The sequence below is a fragment of the Oratosquilla oratoria genome, chromosome 2, assembly GCF_046742065.1.
Source record: "Oratosquilla oratoria isolate Oo_2021 chromosome 2, ASM4674206v1, whole genome shotgun sequence".
NCBI lineage: Eukaryota > Metazoa > Arthropoda > Malacostraca > Stomatopoda > Squillidae > Oratosquilla > Oratosquilla oratoria.
In genome coordinates this window covers 55178469-55197895 of record NC_134778.1, presented here as the reverse complement: position 1 = coordinate 55197895, position 19427 = coordinate 55178469, and the positions used below count along the sequence as shown (strand labels likewise).

The window sequence follows — 19427 nt, the reverse complement described above, 5'->3', positions numbered from 1 at the left end:
GTCACAGTGTGGTTTAACTACTCTTTCCTTCATACACATGAAGTGGGAAATCTGGATGGTTGAACTGGGTGCAGGGGGGAAATGACAGAAAAAAGTTTGGGACCCACTGATCTACAGTATTTGACTACAAAAGCAGCACAGAAAACGTTAACCCTCGGGACACGTTTTGTTGCTAATGCCAAAGGATTTTAATTAGCTGAGGTGTGTTTCCTGATATGAAGGGAGGCTTGAACCTACGGAAGATCACCTTCAGTCTAGGGTTCATCCAACAGCTGAATAAAATCGTAAGGTTTTAGCCTGTTGAAGGGAACTGCTTCTCACCTGGTTCCACGTAGGGATGTCCAGCTGGCGGGGGCCTATGAGGCCGGGGTCCTACTGGAACCGAGGCCACAGCCCCTCCGTAGTTTTGCTGGACAGACACAGTGACGTCGAAAATGTCGCCGCGGTTTCCCCCATACGTGACAGGCGACCCCGTGATCACGTGACCCGGGCGATACCCAGAATCGTCGATGACTACTCCCGGGCGCCCTGAGATCGGGGAGGTAGCGACGGGCGGCCTGTGGGTCCTGGAAACCCCCGGAGGAGGAAGAGATGGAACAGGTTCCAGAGGAGGAGTACGTGTAGAGGCAGACTCTCTGCCTGGAAGAGTTGCGGTATCCACGATCGGAAGTGTGGGTGTCGAAGTATGGAATGGAGGTGTCGAGTCACTTCGAGTTGCGTTCACTGGAACAGGGGACGGAACAGGAGGGAGGAGAGTGGCGTCTGACGAAGGGTACAAGGAGGTGCCTGAGATGACGGCGACATCGTCGAGGTCTTCACTGGCCAGTTCAGGATCTTTGGGATTTTCTGTGGTTGTAGTCCTGGTCGAGCTTTCTGGAGACGTGGAAGAAGGCGACGCAATGTCGGAAAGAACAGGGGTGGAGGAGGAAGAGGAGGAGGGAGAGGAAGATAAAGAAGAGGAGCTGAGGGAGGACAAATCAGTCACTGTTGAGGCAAAGAGATCCGTCGTGAGGGAAAGCGAGGCAGAGTCTTGGGTCACGCTTGATGCTGAGGTTGGAGAATTGGCGCTTCCAGAGCTTCCCGAGGACGGGAGGAGAGCTACGGAAGATGCTTCAGCCATCGAGTCCTGGGGCTTTTCTTCGTCACCTTCTCCCGAAGAGATCTCAGTCGTAGGCGGGGAAAGAAAATCCGTTGATTCCGGTAGATCTTCTTCGCCGGGTATAGGAACGATACTTTCCGGTATAGGAATACCAGTCACGTAAGGTCTCTGCAGAGGAGGCCTAGGTCGGCTGGCTATGGAGGGCGGGAGGGGCGCCAGGAAGGGCGGTCTCGTGTTGAGAACCATCGAAGGCCTGCCGCTGGGAACAGGCCTTCCGGCGGGGAAGGGCGGAGGTAGGCGGGAGACAGGTGGCCGCCTCAGGGGCGTACTCGACAACAGATGCGAATGGAATGGACCCAAAGGATGCTGCGTGATCCTCGGGGGACCCCTGTGGTTGATCCGGCTGCTCGAGACGGGTCGTGCGTTCCCGAATGTCGTGAGTCGGGTGTTCACCGAGCCAGAAGCTGCCACTTTGACGTTGCCTCCCAGAAGCTCCATGATCCCGTGGATGATGTCGTCGATGTTCGGATTTCCGTCCGACCTTCGATGAGACTTCCGGCGGTCGGAGGACGACAAGGAATCGATAGACGTGAGGGTGGAGAGGGACGGCGGGACCGAGATCGTCCTTTGGACGCGACGACTGATTCGTGGTTTAGCGGTTTCCCCGAAGGGATTCTCCTTCAGTAGGGTCGTACTGACCAAAGTCTCGATGATGAGATCGTAGTCTTCTTCGTCGTGGCCGTCAGACGACAAGACCTGGGCGGTTGACAGAACTTGAGCAGTTGGTAAAGCCTCGCTTTCTGTTGCCGTAGGCGTTATCGTCTGCAAATCCTCGGGTTGTTGGTGGGGGTCCGAGGAAGCGGCCAAGCTGGCGAAGAGCTCCTCGAACTCTGCGACTGAATGCTTCACATGTTCCTCGTCAGTGAGCGAGTTGTCGAACTCCCTTTTCTCTTCGACAAACTCTTCCTCCTCCTCATCGAAGTGTCTCTCTTGACCACTGACACTCACGGAACTCTCGAAATGCGATTGGATTTTACTTTCCGGAGTTCGGGACGCAAAGGCGCCCTCCATCGAAGTTTTCGTGATGGTGGGCTCGGCAGACTCTTCGGGTGTCACACTCGAGGCCAGCACTTTCGTTCCCAAAGGGTCCGCAAGGTTCTCAGTCGTTATGACATCACTGTCGACATTACTGTTCGTCCTCTCTGTACTTTCGCCATCCTCTTTCCCCATCGTTGCACCGGCGGCACTCTCGACTTCAGCCACGGTGCTGTCAGCGTCGTCACGAGAGACGATGGTCGTCGTCGTCGTCGTCGTTGTCGTCGTCACGTCTTCATTGCCGGCTTCTTCACGTCTCACCGTTCCTTCACTGTTATCTGTATCACCGGTTCCAGATTCATCATAGTTACCACTATCACTATCAACTTCAGTACTAGATGTGGTTATAAAGTTTTCAACCTGGTTTCTGTAAACTGTATCATTCAGTATCGTCATTAAGCTGTCGTCGCCATCACTATCGACTTCACTATAATCTACATCACGGATTGTCGTCACTAGGATATTATCAAGACTGTCAGCATCATCACCGTAAGAAGTTCTGCTCGTCGTCACAAGGTCATCCGTTATATCACTAGACACTACGACACTATCGACATCGTCACTAAAGGAACTCGCACTTGTAGTCACAGCACCGGCAGAGGTCTCTCTCGACGTCACGAAGTCGTCAGTTTCGACGTCGACACTGGGCACCGCGACAGAATCGGTCGTTTCCGCCTCCATGAGATCGACGGCCTCTTCGGTCACCGTGACGTCACTACCACTGGACACATCGTCCTCCTGAGTGCTACTAGGGGTGATAGCGTCGCCTCCACTAAAGATGGCGTCACTGCTACTGTTAATAACATCACTACTGATGACGTCACTGCTACTACTGATGACGTCACCGCTACTGCTGATGACGTCACCGCTACTGCTGATGACGTCACCGCTACTACTGATGACGTCATTTCTTGGTTTGGTGCTGTTGTGCCCGTCCAAGGAGTGGCCACCTGCCGTGGCTCCCGTCGTTTCCCGCCGTTTCTCTGCGAAAGAGGAAGAGAGAAAAGAATTTCTTAAACACCAAATCTCAACACAGGTAATGGTGGGAGTGATGCTGAAGGCAGGATGTCATCCCTTGGAGTACAAACTGGCTTATTAGGCAAATTGAGGTGTCATTCAAAGTAACGGGGACTGTTATGCCAGGGCCGGGGATTGAATAATCTACTTCGTGGGAAGATACGCAAGGTTATGGAAAAGTAATCCTTTCTGTTGCCGTAAGTACTTTTCCTGTCGTTCTGGCTCTCTGGCTCCGCCAAGAGTCTGTTCTTTACGTTACCATGGCAACCTACTTCGTAGCGAAGAGGAACCTATAAGAGCCTGGTAATGCACGTTTTTTACACACTGCCAACGCCCTGCATTTAAGTGAAGCCTCATATTTCATGTTAGTTTCTAAAGAGATAATTGTAATTTGTTAATGATACATTATCTTAGCTACAAACGTCTGTGGAGTGAAAACAATTTGCATATCTCATGCTTGTAACAAAACAGGCCAGATGTCTACACACGTGTATCTGTATTAGTAACACTAACCTACTAGACGATAATGGGATAAATTAGATTTCTGTGCTTCTTGGGCAAAAACACGCACCACAAAAATGAACACAAGTCATCTAGGATGATGGAGTAACCAACTGTTGCTTCGAGTTTCGCTAAGTGATATACCGCAGCCCCACAGAGGCTGGCAACTATCCTGGGAACCTCCAATGGATTTCTCTGGGAAGGAACTTAGAACTACTCTATCTGCTGTATCAGTGTGATTCACCGTAGTCTTTGGACCACGTGCTGAAATCGTGATCGACAGCTATTTCCCTCCCGGAAGAGAGCTCAGAGCTCGTATATGACCGATCTATGGGTATACTGACCTTACACGCACACACACACCTAGCTCCCCGCCCACGAGAGTTGGAGTAACAACCTGCAGCGCAGCGATACTGAAATTATTTCAGCCCTGTACGGGATTCGAACCCGGACCGCCGTAGTGGCAGGCGAAAACTCTAACCACTACGCCACGAGACTCTTTCTGTGTCACTGAATGAAAGTGGTAGGAATAGGAGATCAGTCACCGGTTGTCAGCTTCCCATTTGTGAAATAGTGTGACAAATACAGGTAAAGTTAAGAAGAAATATACTGGTCCCAGTCCGAATCCAGGATAACAAACGTTGCGTTAGAGGATTGTACACACAAATCCAACCATCTAACACAGCGTTTTTCAGCCTTTTTACTCTTGCGTAACCTTTAGAATAAATTGCATGTCTCAAGGAATCCCTACGCAAAAAAAAAAAAAAAAAAATATACAATATCTTTCTCATTTTATTTTCACCGTAATAATAGGATGATGTCTATGTTACATTATTACAATAACCAAGAATATGTCGTGCGTGTTTAATTATATTACGTATATGAAATTAAATAAAAAAAATCAAAAGTGCATTAGCTTATCTCACTTGTCCTCGCGGAACCCATAGGAACCTTTTGAGGAACCTTAGGGTTCCGGGGAACCTTGGCTGAGAAACGATGCGTTAGAGGATTGTACGCATAAATCCAACCATCTAACACAATTACTCTCTCAGTCTTTTCCAAAGGAACAGAAAGAACTACAGTATATGGTTATGACAGCGTACATGAATTGGAGAATCAGTAACGGATCAAGACCTCTAGAAACCCTAGGCATTAAATAGATAATGGTGCCTCCACATATATCTAATTCAAATTAAAAACAATAATAAACCTCCTCAATGGAATAATATAGTCAAATATTATTATAATTAACATTCTTGTATATGTATTTTATTATAAATTTTAATTGTGAGTCTACTTTTTGTGACCCCTGGTTCAATTGCAGTACTTACACCACGATCTGTTATAAAACCGGCACCGTGCCTTGAGCACGTGCTTATTTTACTTAATGGCTAATATTCAAGCCCAAAAGGGAACCTCTATAATGAGAATTAACTTAAAAAAATGGCAACGAATATGGAAGTCTTTCGAAGCATCTTTAAAGAAACCACAAAGTTAACTCTACAAAGGATTACAAAGGAGGAGCATGCCGACAGGAGACCTTTTGGTCCATAACTAGGTCGGATACGAACAAATATATATAATAATGATAAATAAATAAATAAATGAATAAATAAATAAAAACAATAATAATATAAATAATAATAGATAGAATAAATAGATACAGTGCCGCACTGTACAGCCTATGTTGCAGCAGACGTTAGGTGATCTTTATTTCGTGCAAGGGCGGAACCTCTGCCTAACAATAGCTTTTGATTGATGAAGACAACCTTCAGGTCGGGTTTCCGCCCCTTAGTTGAATAAAATTGGCTCTCGTTGGCCTCAGCAAATTCACGGTGTTCACAAAGGACTTGTAGCTGCATTCTTTAAAGCATTTTCAGAACCTAAAAAGGTGTAGATTAGCAGCCTTATGCTTTCAGGGAACTCTGCCCAGGTCTTTGTTACGGCGTTTGGTCTTAGGTTCTGAAACTTCTCGAGATGCCCTCACGATTTCGACAAGAACAGAAAAGACAAAAATATTTAAAAGACACGGAAAAGAGAGTGAAGGAAATGGATTATCTTTAAACCATGGACGCGTTGATATAGCTTGCATATGAAGAAGTGTGTGTGTGTGTGTGTGTGTGTGTGTGTGTGTGTGTGTGTGTGTGTGTGTGTGTGTGTGTGTGTGTGTGTGTGTGTGTGTGTGTGTGTGTGCTCGCGCGCGCCCGTGCTCAATAGCATCAAGGAGCTCATCCGTAAGATGAATGAAATGCAAGTCACATGGGTGGAGAATTGCATGGCATCAAACGAGTTGCTATAAACCACTAATGTATATTGTATCAGTAGACCTAACAAGGTCAAGACGAAGACCTTCCCGATAGATTTTTCTCAGAAGAAGTTTTGGGAAGTTATCAGTGTTGTATTACTGTGAATCTGTTTCTCGGTCACCGGGAAGAGCGAGGAGAAAGAGAAAGAAGGCAGTCGTCAGTCGCCGGGCGTCTTTTCTCTTCACGCGAAAATGGCGGAGGGAAAAAAAAAAAGACCCGAAGCTGATAGATATCTTTTGTTCCTTCCAGAGAAAGTGCCAGCCCCTCGGGCCACGCCTCCCTCCAGATGCTGTCGAGGGTGTTGACAGGCTTTGAAGGTGGGCGACAGAAAGAGAATTCCCTGTGTCGTTCATCTGGATCAGGGGCTCTCAACCGTTTTCCTTATGTACCCTGTGCTTATGTTATGCTGTTCGTTATCCTCCTAGAAATCCCATTATTAGTTAATAGAACCCTAGTGAATCCACAAACTATCACTAGTTTTCGATTCATCGTCCTATTTGTGAACCACTGTGACCCACAAGGACTCATTGAACCATAGGTTGAGAACCACTGATCTAGATTGTTCTAGAAGAACTACAACTGGCAGGTACCAATCGTTGGTTCCATGTACATTGCGTGTTTACCAACAACGGTAGTCGGTGAAAGTTCATGGAACAAATCCAAATTATGAGAAATTGTCGACGACATTACATCGAAGGAAAGGTTAGGACCAGATAATGGAATAGAAGTAACTGTAGAATAGTAGTACATATTAATATAAACGGAGAGTAGCTGCTTACAATGTGTTATGTGCATTTTTTTATTTTGCCTATATCTTTCTTCCCTATTTCTATTGCCCCCTCCTTCCGTCCCATCCGTCTTTAATCCATTCAAGCCAACCTTTGTAAAATACTTCTGGAATGAAATTTTAGACAAATAGTACCACAATGCTAATAATGATACGGGTACATGTGTTCACTTTTGCAAAGTAGACCACTTGGAAAAAAGAAACTAACGAAGCAGAGCGCTTTCGTATATTACATCTTCAGTGCAAATAGTACCATGTCTGCGGAAAAGCGTAACTAGCCCTATCAGGGTTGAATGCCCATATTGGAAAACTTAACTATTTTGTTTGGGTTATTTTTTCCATTTAGAGGAACATCTGTCTGGTAAAATATTGATAACTATTTTGAGTGAACTAAATTAAAGGCTTTGTTTTAATACCAGTTTATAGGAGCCTGTGGCTGGCAAAGGGCCATTTATCTATTTATTCAATTATTTATTTATTCTATCTATATTCATTTATTTATCATATATTTATTTATTTTATTTTATATATTCTTTATTTATTTATTTTCTTATTATTATTATTATTATTTTTTTTTTTTTTTTTTTTTTTTTTTTTTTGTGGCGGCCTAATGTTTTACGGAAAATGCATCCCGGAACAGTGCCACCCGATGACGACCCCCGACATTTCGCCAACCTCAAGTTCATAACAACATACTCATGGAAACATTAACCCACAAGCTCGTCTCATCAAATCAACGGCACCTTCATTAAGGAGACCCCTCAAGCCTGATTTCTCTTAGTCAGTGAGCAATGAAGAGGAACTTGAGACCGCCCTCTTTCTTGAAGGCCAATCACCATCCTCAACTCCTCAAAGACCCCCTCCATCTCTACCTCTACCTCCACCTCCACCTCCACCCTCAATGCACACACATCTGCTCGCAATTGGTCTTGAATAATTTCTTCCTTTACCTTTCCTCGAAAAGTGCATCAAGTGTTTCTGCTCGAATAATCTTCAACTGTAAATGTGTGTGTGTGTGTGTGTGTGTGTGTGTGTGTGTGTGTGTGTGTGTGTGTGTGTGTGTGTGTGTGTGTGTGTGTGTGTGTGTGTGTGCAAGTGTATATATGTATGTATTCATGTATGTATATATGTATGTATATACTGTATGTATGTGTGCATGTATACTTTTATGTACATATAAACTGTAGATCCACATCTATATGCATGAATGTATAATACATCCGTTCATATACTGCGGATGTAGGCGTGTGGATGTAGGCGTGTCTGTTGTGCATAATGTTGGAACAAAGAGCGGGAGAGGGTTACCGAGATAGCAAAGCAATTGAGTTCCCTTCACCTGCTCTTTGCTTTCTTCCCCTCCTCCCCTCCCCCCCCCGTCCACTTCCGTTGTATTCTCTGTTGTCCCCTCCGCCCTTAGCCACGGAGACGCCCCTCCCACCCATGGGGTGGAATAAAATCGCCTTGCGTTAACCAGAATAAAATGCGTGAAGTCGTTGCTCTTTCAAGACTTTGGTCATTTCTGAATGTTGTAGCTTCAAAGTACAAGACTGGTTAATCTAGTAAGATAATGGTTAACATCAGACGGTTTTGTTCAACGTTATGAGTATGTTTTTTTTTTTGTTTTTTTTGTTTTTTTATGTTAACGCCTGACGATTTTGTCTGACTTAGAAGGAACCTTTGGGCGTGGAAGAATTACTTTCTGTGTTGTTCCCTCAGTTACATTCCCACGTCTCAATGTTCCCATATTCCTCAGTTACGAGATGAAGTTTCTATTTTTCGATGTCACAACTTCTGCCTTTATCTCCTTTGTGTTATTGCTTCTCCCCATTTTCTATGAGTATCTGTTTCTTCCCATTTTCTACGAGTGTCTGTTTCTTCCCATTTTCTACGAGTATGATTCCATCTTCGACCTCCGTGTTGCTGTTTCTTTCCATTTTCTATGAGTATGATTCCATCTTCGACATGATTTTCTGATTTTTCCTTCGCCCTTACCTTCCTCAGCCTTTTCCTCAACTTCCCTGCCGATCTTTCTCACTCTTTAGCGTTCGAGTCTTCCTCAAGTCTTCCCTTTCTTCCTCTAACTCTCCCTTGATTTCCTCTCTTTTCTCTCTTCCTTCGCCTACCTTCCCACGTGTAATCTTTATCTTCCTCTCCCTTTCCAAATTCCCGCGAGTTTCTCACCTAACGTTCCTTTCACTTCTCTCTTTTTACATCTAATTTCTCTCTCTTTTCTCTTCTTCTACCTCCCTCCCTCTACTTATCTCTCTCGCATTCCCCGTTTTCTTTATCGCCTTCCTTCCATCCTTCCCTGTCTTTGTATTTCTTCCTCCGCCCTTCCTTCTCACGCGTAATTACCCTCATGGGAGAGACGACGGCAGAACAACCCTTCACGTTCACACTCACACACGTGCACATGTATACATGCACGCACACAAATACACACAACCACGCACTCGCTCTCTCTCGCGCGCGAACGCACTCACGTACACGCGCATGCATAATCGCGCGTTCACGTGTGCACGTACACGCTCACGTACATACACGCGCGCACACGCACACAGACATGAATATACGCATGAGTTAGGAGTAGCCAATTTGTATGGAGTATGACTAAACCTTATTTCATTGAACATATCCTTCATACTTGGTTTTCGGTATGTGACAGCTACCGAAACTACTTAGAAACTACTCATGCAGTCCATCTCAAAGGCACCTTCTTTGAGATGGACTGTTCAGTCCTATACGGTAGCACCGTATGCGCTTTACACTCCGTCATTATCTTTACTACCATTTATAGTCTCCTCCCAAGCCATAACCTTTAGTGTACTTGTTACCTGTCTTATTACCGTTAGATTACGTCCCAACTCAAATTCCATTCCTACCACCACAAACAAACCCAACCTAGATATCCAGATACTTCTTCCTCTTCGAATTCTTTTTAGTGTTTACTTTCCAATAGTCACCCCCTCTCACTTTCCCATTCTCGGTCCCTTGTCCTTGTTGACATTCACTCCCAACTTTCTCCTCTCGCATATTTCTCCCCGAGTTAGATACCAGTTCCTGCGATTTTTTCTAGGTATCCATCAATACAAGAATCACGTGGTTAAATCCTCATTCTCCAGACCTCCACAATCTGATTTTTCCTTTTCCGTTAACTCTAAAATAATTCCATTCATACTTTTATCGAAGAGTCATGGTGACCTGAGAAACTCCAACTTGCGTCATTTATCCTCCACACACATTCGTACATACCTCTCTTACTTCGGACGTGTTTTTATAGTCTCTGTCAGTCTTTCTTTCACCCTATGAATGTCAATCACCTTCCTCAATGTTCTCCTGTTCATTCGATCATATATTCATACTTTCTCCAGACCTATAAACATCATCACCAATTTCCCACCATCTATAAGTTATTTGTTTATTAGAAAGGTATAATGTAATGGCACATTTATAAAATCAGACTTATTGACCCACTGTCGGAGAATGAGATAAGATGGACAGAAAATCTGTATATTTCGACCACTATCTGTGGTCCTCTTCTGCTGAAAAGGACCACAGATAGTGGTCGAAATATACAGACTTTCTGTCCATCTTATCTCATTCTCCAACAGTGGGTAAATAAGTGTTATTTGTTTATCTTCCTTGTGGTAAACACATGGACTATGTATCGTTTTCCTTTTCTGAACCCACTTTGTTCCTCATCCAATTCTCTTTGCGTTGGCTCCTTTCTTCTGTGTAAAGGTTCTCACATACAACTCCTCAATATGGTTAGAAAGCTTGTATATCTAGAATTCTTATGCCTCCTCGCCTCCTTTCTTTACGTTGGTTCCTTTCTTCTATATAAAGGTTCTCACATACAATTCCTCAATATAATTAGAAGTCTTGTATATCTATAATTCTTATTATTCCTCGCCTCTTTTCCCTATCAGGTAGACACTATACACAATTTCTTTCAATTCTCCAGCTCTTCTCCCTTCCCTCTGCATTTTAAGAACATTTTACAGCCAGTTAGTTATACTTCTTCTCCCTCTTTTCCACATTTTACATGTAATTCCGTCCACCCCAGGTGCCTTATCTACCTTGAAACTTTTCACTGCCAATTCAACAATTTTCTCCACAATTTTGTTATCGTCTAAAGGGTCCTACTTCTCCCACTTTCTCCTGTTTCTACTGTCGTTTGTTCCACTTTCTTGCTCACACTTTGTGTAGAACAATTTTGAGACACAAATTCCTGAGGTGAAGTTAACGCTGTGACCACAAACTATAAACTCATCTCACGGCGTCGATATCTGGATGGGAATTGAAACGTCAGCAAATACACCCACAAATGGGTTGGTAGTCTTTACCTCTTCACAGTTTCTTCCCTAAAGGTTCGTGGGCTCTCTCTCTCTCTCTCTCTCTCTCTCTCTCTCTCTCTCTCTCTCCCATACACAGACACGCACAGCACACGCACCGTGTATGTGTGGGTGTGGGTGTGCGTTGCGTTTGTACGTGTGTGTGTGTGTGTGTGTGTGTGTGTGTGTGTGTGTGTGTGTGTGTGTGTGTGTGTGTGTGTGTGTATGTGTGTGCGCGCATTTGTACGTGTGTGTGTGTGTGTGTGTGTGTGTGTGTGTGTGTGTGTGTGTGTGTGTGTGTGTGTGTGTGTGTGTGTGTGTGTGTGTATTCACCTCGGATCTGCTGCAGCCTCTGTTCGAGAAAGCCAGACACCACCCTACGGCAGTGAGCTCAGAGCTCATTATTTGCCGATCTCTGGGTAGGTCGCTGATCACTCACACACCACACACCGGGACAGTAAGGTCACAACTCCTTGACTAATATCCCGTACCTACTCACTGTTAGGTGAACAGGGGCTACACGTGATAGGAGACAAACCCAACTTATCTCCGCCCGGCCGGGGAATCGAACCCCGGTTCTCCGGCTTGTGAGGCCAGTGCCTTACCAATCCGCCACCGAGCGTGTGTGTGTGTGTGTGTGTGTGTGTGTGTGTGTGTGTGTGTGTGTGTGTGTGTGTGTGTGTGTGTGTGTGTGTGTGTGTGTGTATTTACCTAGTTGTATTTTACGGGAAGGGGAGCTATGCTCGTGGTGTCCCGTCTTCATATCTCATTTTATCTAAACTATTTTTAAATTCATGTATTGTTTTTCCACACACTACTTTCTTATCTAACTTGTTCCAACTCTGTGTGTGTGTGTGTGTGTGTGTGTGTGTGTGTGTGTGTGTGTGTGTGTGTGTGTGTGTGTGTGTGTGTGTGTGTGTGTGTGTGTGTGTGTGTGTGTGTGTGTGTGTGTGTGTGTGTGTGTGCGTGAGTGAGTGAAAAGCGCTCGCCAGGAAGTGCAACAACGTAACGACTCTGCTCATACATAACATCAATTCTGTCTCAGTACCGTGACCTGGGGCAGCTTGGCTGTAAGACATCTGTCGTCCCTCTTTGTGACGTCATCTTGTCAATTAAATAAAAAAATGACCTGATGTCATTTAGAGTTTGGAATGACCCTGACCTGAGACCACTTCCGGAAGTTGAAACTCGCTTCAGTGAAGGGAGAGAAAGAGAAAGGGATGGGAGAGAAGACGGATTTCCGAGTGAGCATTACTCAGTCAGTATATCCTGGTGGGCTGAAGAGAGTCACTTTCGACTCTCCGGAAGCTATTGCCGGTAAGAGGGAAGGGATGAGGGGGTTAGGTCGAAGTGGGGCACGTAGTGACGCAACATTACAACAGCTGTCTTATCCTCCCCCTCGAAAGCTCACACCTCAACCTCTCCCTCGTCCTCCAAGATCACCCTCCACACCATGTGTCCTTTTACGATCTCTATAACTCCACTTCTTTGGAGCTGTTGTGTCCTTAAAGATAAAAACACTGGTTATCGGTGACGTAATGCAAACACCTATCCAATGCATTCGTTCTACTACTTCGAAAAAAGACTTCTTCGAAGAGAGACTTCGAGTAGCGTTCATGTCAGAATTGTAAGCTTGAGACTTGAAGAACCCTGTTCCATGTAAAAGCGCTCCCAGGGCTTTAGTAAAAAAAAAATATTAGGTCATTATCAAACGGAGTCCTTTCACTTTTAACACCCCAATTCTGAAGAGATCAGGGTTTAAATTCTTTTCTAAAGGAATGGTAGCAATTTTAATCTGTGGACATAAGGTGTTGTAATTTATTCATTCTAACCTGATAGGAACTTTCTGTAGAATAAAGATAATATCTCGGCCATTAAAGTAAAACTTCTGGCGAAATGAGAGCGATAAAGATAAGTTATGATGAAGACTTTTAAGTGAAATATGACAAGTGGACATCAACTACCCAGTATTATTAAACGAAAATATCCATCAAGTTATGACAAACGGATAACAACTTTCTCTAGCCTTGTTCTAGCATGATCCTATGTATGAGAATCAGACTTCCCAAATTCGAATACTACCCATTTATATATCGTTTCATATGACCTTACTCTGATAGGCACCTTTGTTGTCTTAGAATGTACACTTGCTTGAAAACCAGCTTTATTTCCACAGTTTAAGTACCATCTACTTGTGTACACCTACACTGACCTTCTTCTGAAAGAGGACCTTCTCGATTTTCCTAATCTCTCCCCAACAATCTCTCACAGCTCCTACGCCCCAACCACAAATCTTCCTCCTCCCTTCACGAGGAATTCCCCCAATCCCCGCTCACTTTCTCTTCTCGGTCCTCTGACGTTTCCGGAGACCGTTCTACACAAAGTCCGGGTCCGGGGCTCGATACCTCAGGTAAACCGCGCCTGTGAGTCACGCCCATACAGGCACACATGCGTAACCAAATCCGGGAGTCTACAGTCGATGTCAGAAGTCTCGTCTCCGCTTCTGAATTCATCTGTCTATATCAGCGTTTCTCAACCAGGGTTCCCCGGAACCATAAGGTTCCGTAAAAGGTCCCTAAGGGTTCCGCGAGAACAAGTGAGATAAGCTAATGCACTTTTGATTTTTTATCTAATTTCATATACGTAATGTAATCAAACACGCACGGCATATTCTTGGTTATTGCAATAATGTAATATAGACATCATCCTATCTAACCTATTATTACGATGTAAATAAAATGAGAAAGATATGGTATACGTTTTTTTTTTTTTTTTTTTTTTTGCGCAGGGGTTCCTTGAGGCATACAATTCATTTTAAAGGTTGAGAAACGCTGATCTATATACTAAAGCCTTCTTCTTCCTTATAAGGGCATAAACCCACTCAGTCGTTTCCCTTTCATCTTAGCTACTCGTGAAAGAAGGGGTCATTCCTATCCCCCACCCCAAGCCCTCTTCTTGGGTCAGAAGCAGTGCAGTAAGGCACAGAACATCTGCTGCAGGTCCAGACGTTTCATTTACGCGGCGACCTCTACCTCTTCACCCCTTAATGCGAAAATAGAGAAGACGAGGGGAAATCCCTTCGGACAGCGTCATTTTAGTCATTCTCCACTCACGCCTATCCTTTGCCGACTCCCTTCTGAATTCAACCGTGCATGAACACACAGATATGTACACACACATATGTACACACACACATATGTACACACATATGTACACACACATATGTGCACACACATATGTACACTCATGTATGTACGTGAATACGTCTGTATTACCACAATTGTTACAACATGAGCTCTGAGCTTTCACAAGGGAGGTTGGTAGCTGTCGATCACGAGTCCAGCACGTGATCTAAGGCCATGGTGATTTACTAATATTTGCTTCTCTTTGAGTGTACTGGGTGGTGAAAATCTACAAAGTGCTGTAGGTAAACCACTTGCAAATTTAGATTATTTTTGTATGCACTGTCTCGTATGTACTCCAGGATGATAGACCAAACACCCACTCGTAAGATAATGAACATGCAGATCACTCGAGATAATTAGAAATATTAAAAGTTGAACTACACTATAGACAAATACAGAATGTTGCTGGTTTGAATCGATCCTGTAACAATGAGCAGGGAGAAGACACACATACACACACACACACACACACACACACACACACACACACACACACACACACAAACACACACACGCACACACACGGACACATATACATACATACGTACATATTCACATACACACGCATACATATGCACGTACACACACGCACATAAACATATTTGGTTTATATATAACCTAAGATCAATCAAATATCAATTTAGAACAGTAGGTTCCCATAGAACTTACTTTCCCAACTATACGCAATTTGAATGGATGGATGGATGAACACAGATCATATTACATCAGTAAGGAATGTCAATTCCCTTTCAAGAAATCTCCCTCTCCTTCCTGACCAAGCTTATCCGGGTAGAGGGAATGTTCGACATGACGTCATCAGGCATGGCATAGGTTTAGTGGGGCAGTTCTTCAACGAATCATCTGGAGAAAGGAGGACGGAATCCGAGACGGACGACAAAACGTCGACATTTCCTTCACACTCCGAACTTTCCAAGCACTCAGTGCGACTACGGACTCACAACATAATTAGCCGGGGGAGGAAAAACACTGAAAACAGCGCAGTTCTGGCAGATCTGTGGCTGCAGCCCCGTTGACCTACTTCAGGCGCGGGGGCGGGGAGTCCGAGCTGACGACGACGCAAAGTTTACAACTTATGTTGTTTAGAAGACCAAGTGGTCTCTCCGTGTCCCGAGGCGACGCGACGGTGCATTGCCGCGTCACAAGTCCGTTCCCGCAAATTTCTCGTTTTAGGAAAGTAACGGCATCGGTCCTCCACACTCTACGTACGTACGCACATACATACACACATACATACATACATACATACATACATACATACATACATACATACATACATACATACATACCGTAAATATATACATGCATTACTTACATGCATACATACCGTAAATACATACATACATACATACCGTAAATATATACATGCATTACTTACATGCATACATACCGTAAATACATACATACATACATACATTCATACATACATACATACATACACACACATACATACATACATTCATACATATCTACATGCATACATGCATACGTAAATACATACATGCATACATACATACATATAATACACATAAACATGGAAACGTATATACATATATGCATATATACATTCATACATACATACATGCATAAACACACACACACACACACACACACACACACAATATATATATATATATATATATATATATATATATATATGCTAATAAGAACACGGGTACGTGTGTTCACTTATGCAAAGTAGACCACTTGGAAAAAGAAACTAACGAAGCAGAGCGCTTTCGTATATTACATCTTCAGTGCAACAAGTACTTGTTGCACTGAAGATGTAATATACGAAAGCGCTCTGCTTCGTTAGTTTCTTTTTCCAAGTGGTCTACTTTGCATATATATATATATATATATATATATATATATATATATATATATATATATATATATATATATATAAATTCAAAAGAGGCGGAGAGGAATATCTTTAGTGTGTTTGAGATGAATTGTCTGAGAAGTATGGTAAGGGTTACTAGGTTCGACAGAGGTGGAGGTGAGAAGGAAAGCGTGAGTGGAAAAGGGGATGGCAGATAGGGCTGACGAAAGAGCATTGTGATGGTTTGGACACATGGAAATAATGAGTGAAGAAAGATTAGTAAAAAAGATGTGGAAGGCAGATGTGGAAGGAATGAACATGAGGGGACGCCTGAGGATGAGATGGATGGATGGGGTGAAGGGGGCGTTGAGAAAGAGGGGATTGTCTGTTGAGCTAGGAAGGGAGAAGGCAGGAGATGGGGATAAGTGTAGAGTGGCTATGTATAGATAGTGCTGTTTTGCAAAGAAGGGAGGGGCGGGGGATCGGGATGGAGGAGGTGGTTATGTGTGAATTATATTTTGACATAAGCCGATGGGATTTCTCCCCGCCTTCTCATGTTCTGCATGAGGAAATGGAGAGGAGGGGTCGTCGATTAAATGAAGTGGCCTTGCTGTGGATGTACTGTGCCTTGCCACATTGCTTCTGACCCAGGGCAGTGGACGGGATACAGGGATGACTCGTCATCCAAGAGGAGCTAAGAAGAGAAAGGGGAAAGGGTGGTGGAGGGGAGTGGAATGGGTGGGAGTGGGTACATGCCTTTGTATTGGTTACCTCCCTTATATGGAGGAAAAAGGAGGAACACAAATCCATAGTAAGACATATGGAAAATACTTTAAAAAGATAATAAATGCACAATTAGCCATCACTTTCAATGAAGTATGTATAATTGAAAATATCCTGCCCATATATACTATTAATATATATATATATATATACACATATATATATATATATATATATATATATATATATATATATATATATATATATATATATATATTCATATATATATATATATATATATATATATATATATATCAACGGTTCCGACCGGTACCGGTCTCCGACGGGCTGCGGCCATTCTCCATCGCCGCCCCGAGGCGAGTGAGCATTACGATTTTCGGACTTCAAAAGAGAATTACCGAGAGAAGTGTGGACTGGACACGGCTGTGGTTTCTGTACAGCCCGGAGCAATTGTACGAGTTCCGGCGCCTGATATGTAGTGCAAAGGGGGATGAGATAGCGGTCAAGTGGTTAACGTAACTTTTGGTACAGCAGTCCACATCATAGATTTTATTCCGATAAGCCGAAGTGCTGAATCTGTACTGGACGGAGTCTAGACCAAGCACCGTGACCTCCTGCATGGCAAGGTCCGCCCCCGAACCTAACTGATAACATCCATCGTCTAGTGTTCACTCAAGTGGAATCTATAAATCGCACCATACATGGGCGGTGAATGCGGTTGATAGATTTAACTGCGTTATGGGGTTCTAAAGAGAAGGTCTCACTATGAACCAAAAAATTCGCCCGCACGGGAGCGCCAAGCGGTCTCCAAGCTACCAGAGGACGGGGTCAGTTGGCTTCGAACCCTAACAAGTACCTTCAGGTGGTGCTTGACGTCAGAGAAGTTGGACATGGGTAAACTTTTCCTCCCCAGCCGTGATACTGGAACTGCGATCGTAAAGTGAAGAATCTGTCGCAATCGTTTGTGGATACAGATTCTGACTGAGTCACCGGATTTGCGGTTGCGGCTCAGGCTGCAGCTGAATTGAATTGGTTGGCTTTGACCACAACAGAATACATAAGGGAACATAAGAATGAAGGAGACTGCAATAGACCATAAGGCCTACACTATGCAGTTCCATGTCCATTACCACCTGTCATCCCCCATCCAAAACTATCTAACCTTCTCTTAAAGCAGTCAATAGAATCTCATAAGGTACGCTCCGCCGTGTGGCGAGAGTTGATTTGGAGGACTGCTCATGGACAAGGCAAAGTGATCAATAAACATAAGACTGAAATAGTCGTTAATCGAGATGGGTTTAACCGACACACAGCTAAATGATCTGGTGGCGACCAGAATATAGAAATGATAACGAAGCAAAGGAGAAATTAATGTGTCACAAAGCCAAGCCAGGCCAAAAACTCTCTTTGAAGCTTTTATAATGTTGATATTGACGATCAAATAAAATGTTACGATCATAGACCATAAGTAACCTAAAACTTAAAAAGACACCAAATCATTTTTGTAAGGAACTGAGCTGTTTGCAGAGAACAGACTATTCACAAATAGGAATGATGAAATGCTTTAACCCGTCTTAATATATTCTCCTTCCGGGAGCTAAACACACAGAAACCTCTTGCAATTTGTCTCGATTAAACATCGGGACGTTTGCCCTCTTGTACGCACTTCTATGGCTATCGCTAGCCGAGGTTATTCAGATTAGGTAAAACCAGGCATATTCTATGGCTTAAGCCACATTATGAATGACAAGCCCAGACGATTTGAACGTTTGAAGTAAATGTCTGTCAAAGCTTGTACATAGCTGAAACTATATTGTGACTCACTGTTTACATACAATCAGCTGACTAACCCCAAGTGTGGCTTTGAAAGAAAGCAACAGTCTGTCTTTCTCTTCTCTCTCTCTCTCTCTCTCTCTCTCTCTCTCTCTCTCTCTCTCTCTCTCTCTCTCTCTCTCTCTCTCTCTCTCTCTCTCTCTCTCTCACTCTCTCTCTCTCAATCCATCACGCTCTTCAGTGCTAATCCCACAAGTCCTAATTGTTACTTTAATGATTTTGTTTTGACAGACGCCAAATAATTTTATTCACCCTACGGAAACCTTTTGGACTTAAATGATTAAATCAGTAGCAAGAGCATCAACCACGACCAATCCCGCTGCTGGATGCAAACCCCCTTCCGCACCAAGACACATTTATACCTCAAATCGGGCTCACTTTATGCAACGTGCATGTCATCATCATCAATTGGTGGTATACGCCGGGAGGCGCGTTGCTTCACTCACACACCGGCTCCAGTAGCCACGGTCTTTCCGAGCAAGCTCCCATGCAGTCATCCATCACATTCGAAACAATTCTCGACAGGTTCGATCAACTTCACGCGGCCATAAATACTGTGGTCGTCCACTTCGTCGTCTCCTCCGTCGAGAGTTTTCTGTTTTTGTTTTTTTGTGTGTGTGTGTGTGTGTGTGTGTGTGTGTGTGTGTGTGTGTGTGTGTGTGTGTGTGTGTGTGTGTGTGTGT

General features: G+C 43.9%; 1 protein-coding gene across 2 annotated transcripts in view; it reads right to left on the bottom strand.

The window, feature by feature from the left end:
• pwn (calcium-binding EGF-like domain-containing protein pawn) overlaps positions 1 to 19427 on the bottom strand; it is an 86217-nt gene that overhangs the window by 27917 nt on the left and 38873 nt on the right. For both annotated transcript variants that reach the window (XM_076208432.1, XM_076208443.1), the window contains exon 2: positions 322 to 3177. In XM_076208432.1, the coding sequence (XP_076064547.1) occupies positions 322 to 3177 (2856 nt within the window). The remainder of the gene's footprint in view (positions 1 to 321; positions 3178 to 19427) is intronic.